Genomic DNA, 12,337 nt, shown 5'->3' with positions numbered 1-12,337 from the left:
TTTGCTCGTTTTAGGCTGCCGGACTATAACGCATACTGCAACCGAGCATGAGATGACAGCGCGTGTTGTGGCGCAAACCACAGAGGAGGGGGGTAGCGTAGGGGGACGGGTCATTTCCTTCGAGAGTCGTGTGTGTTGGCTTGATCGATATTGTCGAAATTATTTTACACAGGGAGGGGCGGAAGAGCGAAGGAAACAATCCAGCAATGGGCACACCAACACAGGCGTCGACATACAAGCGCACACTTGAGCTACATGCACGGCGACTGCTGTGGTGTGTTGTTTAACAGCAGTTGTCTGTGCAACGCAAGTCCTCTCTGATTTTACAAAAGAAAAAAATGTTTGAGCTGTTCTTTAGCTGAGGAGAGGGGAGCGGAAGTGTTTCCGAGGTTCCTTAGAACGGAGGACAGTACCAGAAGGAAGGGTAGGGAGGGGGGGGGGGTACTTCTCTAGCAAACAATGGAAAAGAGACCACAGAACCAAAGAGCAAAAAAAAAAAACACCCAAGAAGAGATCCGGACACCGGGACGAAGCACACGACACAAACAACGATAAAAAAATGAAAAAAAAAAAAACAGTCAAAGAAAGGCGCCACAGTACCCAAAATGCACTCCTTACGCGAACCACCCGAACACACACACACACACGTACGCACACACACGACAGAGCCTCACTTGTCATCGGGCAAGAGGATGGTGAAAAGGAGAAGGAGGAAGCCAGTCGAGCCGCAAACAACGGATTTCTCTGTCCAGCGTGTCCGCCCCCCCCCACTACGAGCCAGTCACACCCGAGACGCGCACACCACCGCAGCCCATCGATGCCGCGCTGTTGCACTGCGGCTGAACCTCGGGCTGTCTAGGACAATCCGTCCTGCCGTCGGATCGGGCCAGCTTCAGGCCAGGGTCCCGCCTCCCCTCGGAGACGCTGCACCCTGCCTCTATGCCGTGCCTCGCCCTCAGTCGCTTCAAAGCCGCCGCACCCCATCGCATGGTGCGGCGACTATATACCTCGGAGTCTGGAGGGCTCGACGGTGCCATTCGGGGCGCCCTCGTCATGCTGCCGGCATCTGCGACGCATCGGCCCACCCGGTCGGATGGCAGAGGTGCCGCATGCTTCGCGCGCACATGCACGCGGGGCCGATTCGTATGGACGCCTTCGCGCCACGTTCGTCCACCACTCCTGGCCCTCCCCCCTCTCACCTTTCCATGACACGCGTGGATGCGGTGCACCGTGCCAGCGGTGGTGAGCAGTGCGTGTGCATAGTCCTCCCACCTTCGGATCCCGGGGCCTGCATCAGCACGACGTTGCAGCCCTGGGTGGTGGTGGTGGGGGCTCGCTGTCTGCAGCTTCCGTTGCCGTCGATGCTACCCAGGAAGGAGGAGGGGAAGGGCGTGTCTGGATGGCCTGCCCGCATGCGCCACGGCACAGGCGGATTGCACAGCGGGGAGTAACGAGGAAGACAAACAGACCAACAAGAGGCAACTGTGCGCTGATCCTCTGCGTTCGTCCGAGTGATGGCGCACGAAAAAAAAAAAGAAAAGGAGGAGACTGAAGAGAATTTGTGAAGCTACAAAGGAGACACGCCCACACACACGGTCATCACCGACGAGCCACCGCTACCCCATCTTTCGCTCGCAAGAGCAGAGAGGAAGTCAAGCCGTGGGTGATGGCCAACAGGGAAAGAGGGGGGGGGATGGCAAAAAAAAAAGTGAAACAAGCAAGAACGGTGAAATCTAGCGAAGTAATGTGCGCTGTGAGAGAGAGAGAGAGAGGCACACACAGGAGCACTAGAGGAGGTGCAAACACGCACCACAGATGTAAGTGAAGGCAACAAGCAAAGAAGAAACAGGAAAAAAAGATGGACAACAGCACATGTGTAGAGGCTCACCCATCCACACTCACCGACCTACACACACACACGCACATACAGGTGCATTCGTACAAGGCACTTTTAGTTGTTTAGGCGGTATGTCGGAAGAAGAGAGAGACATGCAGGGAAGCGGGAGGGGGGGGGGAGGGGACGAGGATGAGGATGAGGTAAGCCACCTCAGGGACATACTGACGGGGGGAAACAGTGGTGGGAGAAGGAGAGAGGAGGGAGTAAGGACCAGGAGAAACAAGTAGCCCATCACGACATCAAATGCGGACAAAAAGAGCACTCAGAGTGAACATTCCCCCAAAAAACATCAACCACCAGAAACGAACAGAACAAGAGGAAACCCAGAAAACAAACAAAGGGCTAGTGGCCCCCTGAAAGTAGAGGAGGAGGACGAGGGGGAGAGGGGATGGAGGGGGGGGGGAGTGAACGAGCACGCGAGAGGGGCCCTCTCGGCCTTTTTTTTGTGCCGTTTCACGCTTGCTTTACTCCTTTTCTGAGGCTGTTCGTTGCAGGTGCGCTTTTTTTCCCGTGCCAAAGCCACCAACAACCCAAACAGAAGTCGGATAGCAGTGCAGCCGAGACCAGAGCACACACACGCACCAACCCCCCACTTCCCCTTCCCTTCTTCCACACACATAGCGAGGGGAGTGGGGGGGCGGGGAGGTCAGGCATCATCAAGCGGAGTACACGCTGATGAACAAAGGCCAAAGCAGGCAAGCAAAATTATGCCAATTACATCTCTCTTGTCCCACACAAGAGAGATGTCGCTCTATGCAAAGTCCTACGCAGGCGTTTTCCCATTGCGCGCACGCCCACTTCTCAGCCGTTGGCTCCTCCTCGCCGTCTACGCTTCTCCAGCTCCGCCCTTTGTGCAGCCCTTCACCTCTACGAGGCGAGAGGCCAAATCGAACACGAGCAGGTCTCTCGTGTCCCCGTATACTCCCCCCGCTGCCCCAGACGCTCGCAGCCAACGCACCCAAAGTGAATGAGAGAGAGAGAGAGGGGGCACGAAAGGAGAGAGAAAAAAAGAGAGGAGTGACACGGGCAATGCGGGATGACTGTTGCCCATTGCGTACATCTCCTGCCGCTGCTGCTGCCATGAGAACGGGCTGCGCACGCACGTACGTGTCGGAGAAGGAGGGGGGGGGCACAAGGAAGAGAAGAAAGAGTTCTGAAACAGGGGGTGGGGGTGAAGGAGAGACGACCCAACATGCACACCCACCAGCTGAAGAAGAGAGAGACAAAAAATTGGCAGGCAACGGGTAGCCCGCATTCCACCTCTTTGCACACTGACGCCTTCTTCTAGAGAGGCACAATACCCAACAAGGACACTTTTGGGGAAACAGGGATGGCACGACGGTGAACAACGACGAGAGAGGAGACTACCGTCACACAGGCAACGCAGCTGACGATGCTGGCTTTATACATGTACAGGTAGAGCGATGGTGGGGAAAGGTCAGGATGGCGTAACAACACCGAAAGGAGTACCAAAAAGTGAGGCAGAGGTCACGGCGCGGCGTGCAATCCAGAAGCGCACCCAGAGGACAAGCTCCTGGGCAAGAGGCAGTCGCACCTCAGCAGTGGGAGCAAAAGGAGGAGGCGAAAAGGTAAGGAAAAGCGGACGCAATGCCGTGAGGTGGGCGTGTGGGCAATGAATCCTTCTCCATCCCTGCACTTCTTTTACTAATAGATCAGCTCGGAGAGGCTTGGAAGGGGAGCGGTGTCGGAGAGCCACATGGGAACGGGAGAGGCAACGAGAAAATAAAGACAGCAGATGAGCAAGTAGGCAACACCGCGACACGTGCACCCCGACACGCACATACCAAAAGCCCCTCCTGTGCGACAGCCTCGCGAGCGCCGACACGCACTCGCCCTTTCCCAGTCCGGCGCCCCTTCTTCGCTACACAGGCCTCTTGCCATTTTGAGTGGCCGTGTTAGCGTCGTGCAACCTCTCGTTCACCTCTTCGCTAGGCTGGAAGCCACGGCTGCGCGAGAGCTGCTCGTACACGTGCTGCTGCACCTGCTGCAGGTTCGCCTGCTGATCTCTACGGGTCTTGCGCATGTGCTCAATGGCGCTACGAATGCCATCCATTTCGCGGCTGAGCTGCTCGTCGACGGAGCCGGGGTTCCGCATCGACGCCGACGGCCGTCGGCTGGCCGGGTCACGGAATGCCATCTCCTTTGCTTTGGCACGGAAGGCCGCGTAGTCCTTGTCGCTAACGAAGGCACGCAGGGCCTCGATGTCCTCCTTGAGGTTCGTTGGGTTCTTTTCGTAGTTGCCTATAATGGTGGTCAGCACAGCGATCATGTTCTCCTGCTTCAGAAGGAGGTCTTTGATCTCGGTGTTCAGCTGTCGCTCCTTGGCGCGCATATCGGTCTGTAGCTTCAAGTTGTCGCGGCGCAGCTTCGCCGCTTCTTCTTCCGTTCTTTGTGCCTGCGTATCACGCGCGGTGATCTGCTCCTCCTTGCGCGACAGCTCGGTGCTCATTTGCTTCTTTAGCATCGCCAGTTCCCCCTCGTGTCGCTTACGCTCCCGCACCATGTCCTGCTCGATGTTTCTCATTTCCGCTTCGTGACGCTCCTGCAGCTCCTGCAGAGAGAGACCCTGGCGCTGGCGATCACTGGTCGTCGACGCCAGCGATTCCCGCAACCGCTTCAGATCATCCTGGTACTCAGCACGCACAGTCGCCAGCTTCTCTTCGTAGCTAAGCTTCATGTTCTCCCGCTCCTGCACCCAGCGGCGCTTCTCCTGCTCGAAGGTATCTCGAGTGGCTTGCATGCGTGACTCGGAGTTGCTCGACGCCCCCTTCTGCCGTTTCGCCCGCTCTTCCTCTCTCTCTGCGTACTCCTTCTTCACTTTCTCTATCGCTTCTCGGTATTGCGCTGTCAGCGCAGATATTTCGGCGAGGTGCTGCCGCTGAATCTTAGCCGTCTCACGAAGTTGCTCACTCTCGCCGCGACTCAGCGTGTCCATCACGTAGGCGTCCTTGTCCATCATCAAATTCTGGCACTGACGGATCAGTACGTTCATTTTGTCCTCGAAGGCGCCAAAGAGGTAGTCGGTGGACCACCGCCAATGGTATGTGCTGTAGTGATTCAGATGTACCTCCCAGTCATGAAAGGTGCTGCGGTAGATGTCGCACTTGGCCTGGAGCTTCGCAATAGTGCTTTCAGCGTCTACATCAAGCTTGCCGGACTTCGTCCTCTCAGACTCCAGCAACTGTCTCTGCAGCCGCACGATCTCCATGTTCGCCGATGTCAACTCCGACTGCAGCTGCTCGTTGGTACGGCGGTAGGTCGTGGCACTCACGCTGCCCTGCTCCTCGCCCGCACCAGCAGCCCCGCCTTCCGCACCTGCAGCACCCGCTCCCCCGCGCACCGAGGGCTTCCCGATCAGCGTTGGATCAGCGATGCCGGCATTCTCCAGTTCCGCACGTAGCTGACTGATGATGCGCTTCTGGTCACCACACTGCCACTCGAGGTCCTTTATGCGTTTTTCTAATCCGCGCACATACTCGTTCGTGTAGTTGCTGCCACCCGCCTCCTTCAGCCGCAGCTCCAGGTCCGCTACCTGCGCGCGCAGCTCGCGAAGCTGCATGATCATTGGATCCACGTTGCGGCGCGCCTTGTTGAGAACCTGCTGCGCACGACATGCGTACATGATGGTCTGGCGCATCTCGTCGAAGTTGATCGAGTGCGGCGAGATGGTGGCCACCATCGAGGTCTGGCTGTTGCCGCCAATCGAGTCGCTCAGCACCCACGTCAGGTTCGAGTCGCGGTACGGAATGCTAAGGCCGCCCCCCTTGTTCTGCGACAGGTCCGCCAGACGGTCAATCACGCGGCCCAGCACCGTGAGCGACTGGTTGATCTTCACCCCGTCGTGGAACTCATCGCCCTCGGCTCCAGCGGCGCCGGTGCGTTCAGACCCCGCAAGGTCCACCAGGTTCAGCTTGCTGCGCATCTGGAACGCGTTGTCGGAGTCGTCCATCGACAGCTGCACAATGTTGAAGGTCAGGATGGCGTGGCTGCGGCTGCTGCGGTCGTTGAACTTCGTCGCAGCCGTGTGGCGCTCCTGCATGCCCTTGCGAATCACGCGGGCGACGTCCTCTTCCCTGGACACCATCTTCCACGTCAGCCCTTCGATGAACGGGCCGGAGTTGGGCGAGTTACGAATTCTCAGGTCCGTGTTGCGCTGCGGCCGGATAAGGTCGAACACCTTCTCGTTGTAGATCTCGTAGTACGACACCTCCACGCGGTACGTGAAGTCGGAGTCCTTGGCGCGCTTCGCACGGAGGCCGTCGAACAGGTCCATGCACGCGCGCGGGATGATGCCTTGCAGCTCGTTCGGGTCTAGTCCCGTCTTGTCTACCACGTCGTCGCCGTCATCACTCTCAAACGGCTCTACCGCTCCGTCAAGAGGGGTGCTGCTCTCCGTGCTCGCCGCGCTGACGAGGGAGCCTTTTCGAGCGCGAATGTCGCTCGTGCTCGGCGCGTAGCCGAGCATCGTGAAGGTCTTGCCGCTGCCCGTCTGCCCGTAGGCGAACACGCACCCATTGTATCCGTCGAGGGTGTTGCCCACGATGGGCTTGCCGACGTGCGCGTACACCTGATCCTGCCCCGCATACGGAGGGTGGCTGACATTGGCGTCGACCATCACTGGTGCCGAGCCGGCGCCGTCGTACGCCTGAGTAGCGGGTGGAGCCGCATCCCCGTCGAGTGTTGCGCGGGCGCCGCGGCGAACGGAACCGAGCACCGGCTGCCCTGCGACGAGCGCCTGCGCGCGAGAGCGAGGAGCAGAGTTCATGCCACCGCTGAGGTACGTGTCCACCTTGTTGAGCAGCTGCCCCTCACCCTTTTCAAAGACGGACCAAAAACAGCGCGTAAAGGGGTGCGTGGTGAGGGGACGAAAGCCGCGCGAGGGATCCAAGATGGTCAGCTGCGAGGGGTTCTGTGCATCGATGCGCACAGTGCTGTGCGGCGTCACCTTCTGCGCAATTTCACGCTCGCTGAAGGGGCGGACGCGGATGTACACCTTCATGGCATTCGACGGCGTCTGCGCCGCCGGCATCGTGTACTCGCCGGCGTGGCTGTTCACACCATTACGAGCTCGACGAGCGCTCGACGCTGCCGAGGAGCGCTCGCGGGTTGGCGTGGCGTGTGTAGAGGTCGATGCGGAGACGGAGCGTGCCGAAAATGTGCTTAGGCGTCGGCCAGGCCGACGCGTCGACGTCGTGCCAAACGGCGAGCTCTCGTGGAGTGAGCGGGCCGACATGGATCCGCTCATGGCTTCGTACTTCAGCCTTCAAACGCAGAGACGCTGAGGGCTCTCTTCCAGTGAGTGAGTTGGTGGAAATGCGCAGGCTTAAGCTGATCGAGAGAAGCAGACCAAAAGACGGGGAAGCAGCTCGAGCCCTAAAGTCGAATTTGTGGGAGAGAGGATGGCAGAGGCAAAAAAAGAAGCCAACTGAGTTCTCTGGCACAGTGAAGTGTCTGATTGCTGAAGCAGTGCTCGAACCAACAGAGAGAAAGAGAGAGAGAGAGACAATCGCGAGCAACAGAGAAAAGGGGTGGTGGGAGAGAAGGGGCGGGGACCAACGCAGAGGTTGACGAAGAGGAGGGAAAGAAGAGTGCCGGCAAAGCACAGTGATGTGTATGTATGTGCGGAGCAGAAGCAAAACACGAAGAGGGAAGAGCGTACAAGAGAGGCAAAAAATGAGGTTCAATGAAAGGGAAGACGGGGCGGGGAAGACAGAGCAGCGATACCCAATAGCAGTACAGAGTCTAGAGATGCGTAAGACAACGACGCGGTGAAGATAATAGCTTTGAAGGGAAAGGGAATTATGGCGACACACACACACATACACACACGTATATATATATATATATATATATATATACGTCACCTCCTTTTCCCTGCCAGACCTCGCTGCTGTCTGCCGTGTTGCAACCTAACGTGATGGCTCGGGTGCGCGTCTGTGTGCAGGTGTGGGTGTGTGAGGTGAGAATATCAAGCCCCTTGCTTGTTTCTTCCCCACCGTTCAAGTGAATGACGGCAATGAGAGAGGGGAGGAGTGACGAGAGGGGGGAGGCAAATAGGATAAGGAGAGGGAGTAGTGGTGACAGTGGTGGTCAGGGGAATTGGCTACGTTTCAGGTGATTACTCCTTTTTCCTTTGCGTAGCATCGCCCTTGTTCTACGTGTGGCTTCGCTCCTTGTTTGTCGGTCCACTACGGCCAGTGAATGTCCGTTGTGCGTCAACGTCGTATGTGCCATGAATTTGAAGGTGAGAAGAGGTGGAAGATGCGAATAAAATGTCGCGAACGTTGTAAGAAAGGCGCCCGTTTCAGCATCGCCCGACAGGAGAAATAAGGGAGGGGTAGGAGGAGAGGCGTTCATGATGGGCTACAAAGAGGAGCAACTGAAGGTGAGCATAAAGCAGCTTGCTCATGTGTTTCTGCCCGCTTCTTGCATTCCATGCCGGCGAAGGAGGTGTCCGCTGAAAGCGCACCATGGCGACGCTGACGGCTACGACAGAGGCACACGCGCGCCCCCCCCCCGCCACACACATAAAAGGGCTACAGCGCCTGTGCGCGCTGATCGTTCTTCTCGCATGTCTCGCACCGAGGGGTGCTCTGCAGAGTTAGTGCACCTCGCAAAGAGAGGCTACGGCCATGTGGTGCAACGCTGCACAGGTGATTGTCTCTTCCTCCCCCTCCTCCGGTTTCCCTGAGGCTCCACTGATGCGGCGCAACACGGGTCATTTCTCTTTCGTTCTTTTGTCTTCGCGCTTCGTTAAGAATAACTCTGAGTATCACACATCGCTTATATTAATCGGTGGAGCACGAACAGACACATGGAAAGCCAGAGGACCAAGACAACAACAAGAACAGCCAAACCAGCTAATGGAAAGCCTCCGAGAGAGTGCAGCTGCCAGGCTGCCTCCGAGGCGTACCCACCGTATCTCAGGTGCAGAGCATCGTGTAGTTCCTTAGCGTGAGCGCCGCGTCGCACCGGGCTTGAAGCGGCTCTCGCGCCTCTGCTCCATCTGCCGCTTGATGCCTTGCGACTGCTTGCGGATGCTCTTCGCCAACGCAGAGAGGCTTTTACTACGCTGTATGCGCTGCCCGACCTCGCGCACGTGCCGTGCCGTCACTATCGCCGCCTGGCGCTCTTGCTCGCGGCGCCAATCAAGCAGCCGTGTGACCTCGTCCTGCGCCGCCTCCTCATGCTCGCCGTCGTCGCCTGAGGCCTTCTTGGATGAGGAGCCAATCACCTCGCCCTCGCACTTCACGTTGTCCAGCAGATCGGTGAATCGGTACTGCTTCAACTCGTTCTTGGCCTGTAGGCGCTCCACGAAGACGGCCCGTGTCTCGGCTGTAGCATCAGCACCGCTGCGGTGCATCTTCTCCTGTACCTCGCGCCGCTCTTTTCGTTTCTGCGCGGCTGACTTGATGTGGTGCCCACCACTCATAAGAATCTCTTCTGGCAGGACCGTTTTCTCCAGAACACTGATGCGTCCGCGCACCGCCGGGTGCTGCCGCATCATCTCCGGGGTCGCATCAAAGTGCTTGAGTGGGTCGAAGCTGCGGAACTCGTCCTCGGAGTCGACAAAGATGATGTGCTTGTTCTGCGGGGCACTCGATGTCAGCGCTGCCGCCGCCTCCTCGTTGAGCAGCTCGGTCGCCCGCTGCTGGTCGGCCTGAGCTTTGAACTCGAGGTACCGCACATTGAGCCGATTGTGCTCGATTGTTTTTTGCATATCCTTCTTCCTGTCCGATTCCACTAGTCGAACCCGGCGCTTCTTCATGCGGCCACTCGCCACATCCATCACCGCCTTAGTCATGCCAATGTTGAACTCATCCGGGTTGCGCTGCGCGGCGGCGCGCTTGACGTCCTGCAGGCGGCGCACCTTAACCTTACGCTTTTTTGTGCGGAGCACATGATCCTTGTGCTTCTCCAGCTGGCCGAGGTGTTGACGCGACTTGGGCTGCGACCGTTCTTGGTGGGTCTTGCGCTTGAGGTGCTTGCCGAGCCCGCTGGCCCCTGGGTTTCGGCCTTTACCCTTCGTCATTGCGGACTAGTGTGTACTGGATGCCTGCGAGGAAGGCAAGTAACGGAGCGGGTGAAATGCGGGGCGACAGGGAGGGAGGGAGAGAGAGAGAGAGAGACTATGACGAGCATGGAGAGGCTCAGGTGCCGAATCAAAACCGCATGTGCGATGGGTTTTCTTACGCTCGACCTACAAGCGGGAAGTGCGCCTGCCTGTGTGTGTGTGAGTGTGTGTGTGTGCGGTGAATTGTGCTCCACCATGCCGAGCGTGCGCCAAAAAGAAGAGGAAGGGGGTGCAGGGTAGGGACGACGCACCCGCATCAACGTGTTTCCGTGTTCTCCCCAGCCCCACCCACCCCCCCTCCATCGTTCCTTCCGCGTACCAAATGGTGTCCCCCCCAAAAAAGCAACTTATGGGGCCACTCCCCCTTGGCCATGCGTACCGCACTGCCCACCCTTTGCCAAGGGCTACACGCTCAGTCGAAGCTAATGCCACACAACGATCCAGTTAGCCGCGTCTTTTCTGCGCCGTGCAGTTAGCCTGTCGGTGTGTTACGGTGACTACAGGAGGCAGCTGCTGCTTTCTTCTCTTTCGTCTGAACTTTCCCCTCTTCATCTTTGTACGTCTGCATGTTAATGGGGGGTGCACGTGTGAGCCTTTACACGAGAAGAAATGAGGCAGAATGGCGGATAATTCGGGGGTGGGGGGGGGAAGAGGGGCAGACCAGACGCCCCCCTGCCCCGACGAAAAACAACGGGAGTTACGCATTAGAAAGAGAGGGGCTGCAGAGATCTCATGGGAGCAGAGGGCTGCATGCTAAGAGGAGACGAGAACACGGGCGAGGGGGGGGGGCAGCGGATGCGGTGGTCAGCTGAATCCTTCTCACGCCCCACCCTTCTTCTCCGTCGCTCTCTGTCTCTCGCGTTCACCCTCACCCCTCCTCGTGCTCATTCCTTCTCGGCCTCAGGGTTCCAGTAACTTGGCGCTAGCATCCACCACGTGCACCTCGGTCGATTGCACGATCTCCGCGAGCGCTCGGCAGCGCTCAGCGAAGAGGCGGAGGCCGAAGCGCAGAATCTGGGCCGGGTGAAGCTGGCCCACGCTTTCAATGTGAAAGATGACGTGTGTCTTGTCCTTCTGCACCCGTACTCGGTCGTCTTCGCTGGCGGCGGCAGCTCCCGCATTGTCGTCGCTGCGGAGACACTCGCGGCACAGCGTGCACTTCTCTGGCGCCAAGACGGTAGCTGCCGCCCCCTTCTGGCCGTCCTCGTAGCCGAAAACACCAGCGGGGCATGACTTCACGAGCGCCTCGGCCGCTGAACCAGTCAGCCGCTCACACAGCTCGACGGAGGTCTTCATCTCGTAATAGCATGCCGACACTGGGCACCACTTGGCATGCACTGCGCCGAAGCCTTTCACAGCGATCGCCTTGAGCTTGATACGCTGACCAGGGCCCAGCTTCGTCAGCAGAATATCAGGGTGTACGAGGAACACCGCGTCGTCATCGTCATCCGTGTTGAACTCTGCTGCACCGGCATCGCCCCCTCTCCCCGCTCCGCGGGCATCTGCACCAGCGCCGACCTTGGCACCGCCCTTTTTCTCTTGCCCCGGCAGCGGAACCCACTGTAGCTGGTGGCTATACACCGGTGTCACCGCCGCATCCTTAGCGCCCATGGCGTCCAGCTCAAACAGCAGTATGCGGCTCGGGTCAAGGTTGGTAAAGCTTGCCTGATTGCTCTCTGTGATGTACTGCATCTTCATCACCGGACCCGCCACCGGGATGAGGCCGAGGCGGTGTGACAATAGTTCATCCAGCACCGGGCTGTCGTTTTCTTCGATCAAAACGCGGTCGAATGCCAGCGTTGGCACCTCCGTCATCAGCACACGACGGAACAGGTTCGAAATGGGTGGACTCACGTGCTGCAACTCAAACGACATCCGCTCCACCCGCCGTGTTGACCAGGGGAACCCGTCCACAGTGGTCCGCGCCCCACTCGCCGCGTCATACAATAGCGTCGACGACGATGACGGGCTGCCTTCGGCGGCGGTGACGCTTTCCGGCTCCTCCTCCTTCTTCTCCCGCTTCCCAGACGCCTTCGCGGCAAAGGCCGACGGCGGCAGCCCCGCGACTGCAGACACGATGCGTATGTTTGACACTGTCGGCTTATCCGGCTTGGCTGTAGACGGGACGCTCTTACTGCTGTTGTAGGCATACGTGTGCGGCGAACTCACCGTCTCGGTGTTCTCGGCACGGTGGTAGCCGAGCTGCACCTTGTCCATATCTCGGCGTGACTTGGACATTTAGGTGGGTCCTTAGGCCTGCAGATGTGGGCAGAGTCGGTGTTCAACGCGCCACCCCACGCACAACGCTGCAAGGGAGGAAAGTACGTGGGTGGAGGAATGTGAAG

The 12,337-nt window shown here is 58.5% G+C and overlaps 3 protein-coding genes across 3 annotated transcripts, besides 1 other annotated feature; all 3 read right to left on the bottom strand.

Annotated features, from left to right (window-relative positions):
* Positions 1-767: 767 nt before the first annotated feature.
* Positions 768-1,432: a repeat region.
* Positions 1,433-3,779: 2,347 nt separating this feature from the next.
* LPMP_190650 (kinesin, putative) lies at positions 3,780-7,163 on the bottom strand (the record flags this gene model as incomplete). The annotated part of the gene is made up of 1 exon (XM_010699758.1): positions 3,780-7,163. The coding sequence occupies one exon, from the start codon at positions 7,161-7,163 to the stop codon at positions 3,780-3,782; it is 3,384 nt and encodes a 1,127-aa protein (XP_010698060.1).
* A 1,704-nt stretch (positions 7,164-8,867) lies between these two features.
* LPMP_190640 (U3 snoRNA-associated protein UTP11, putative) lies at positions 8,868-9,950 on the bottom strand (the record flags this gene model as incomplete). Its single annotated transcript, XM_010699757.1, has 1 exon — positions 8,868-9,950. One exon carries the CDS (start codon positions 9,948-9,950, stop codon positions 8,868-8,870), a length of 1,083 nt encoding a protein of 360 aa, XP_010698059.1.
* Positions 9,951-10,892: 942 nt separating this feature from the next.
* On the bottom strand, positions 10,893-12,230 carry LPMP_190630 (DNA-directed RNA polymerase, alpha subunit, putative; the record flags this gene model as incomplete). The annotated part of the gene is made up of 1 exon (XM_010699756.1): positions 10,893-12,230. One exon carries the CDS (start codon positions 12,228-12,230, stop codon positions 10,893-10,895), a length of 1,338 nt encoding a protein of 445 aa, XP_010698058.1.
* Positions 12,231-12,337: the final 107 nt, after the last annotated feature.

Source organism: Leishmania panamensis (genome assembly GCF_000755165.1).
Source record: "Leishmania panamensis strain MHOM/PA/94/PSC-1 chromosome 19 sequence".
NCBI classification, from domain to species: Eukaryota; Euglenozoa; class Kinetoplastea; order Trypanosomatida; family Trypanosomatidae; genus Leishmania; species Leishmania panamensis.
Note: the sequence above shows the minus strand (reverse complement) of the source record. Positions and strands in the feature narration are given on the sequence as shown.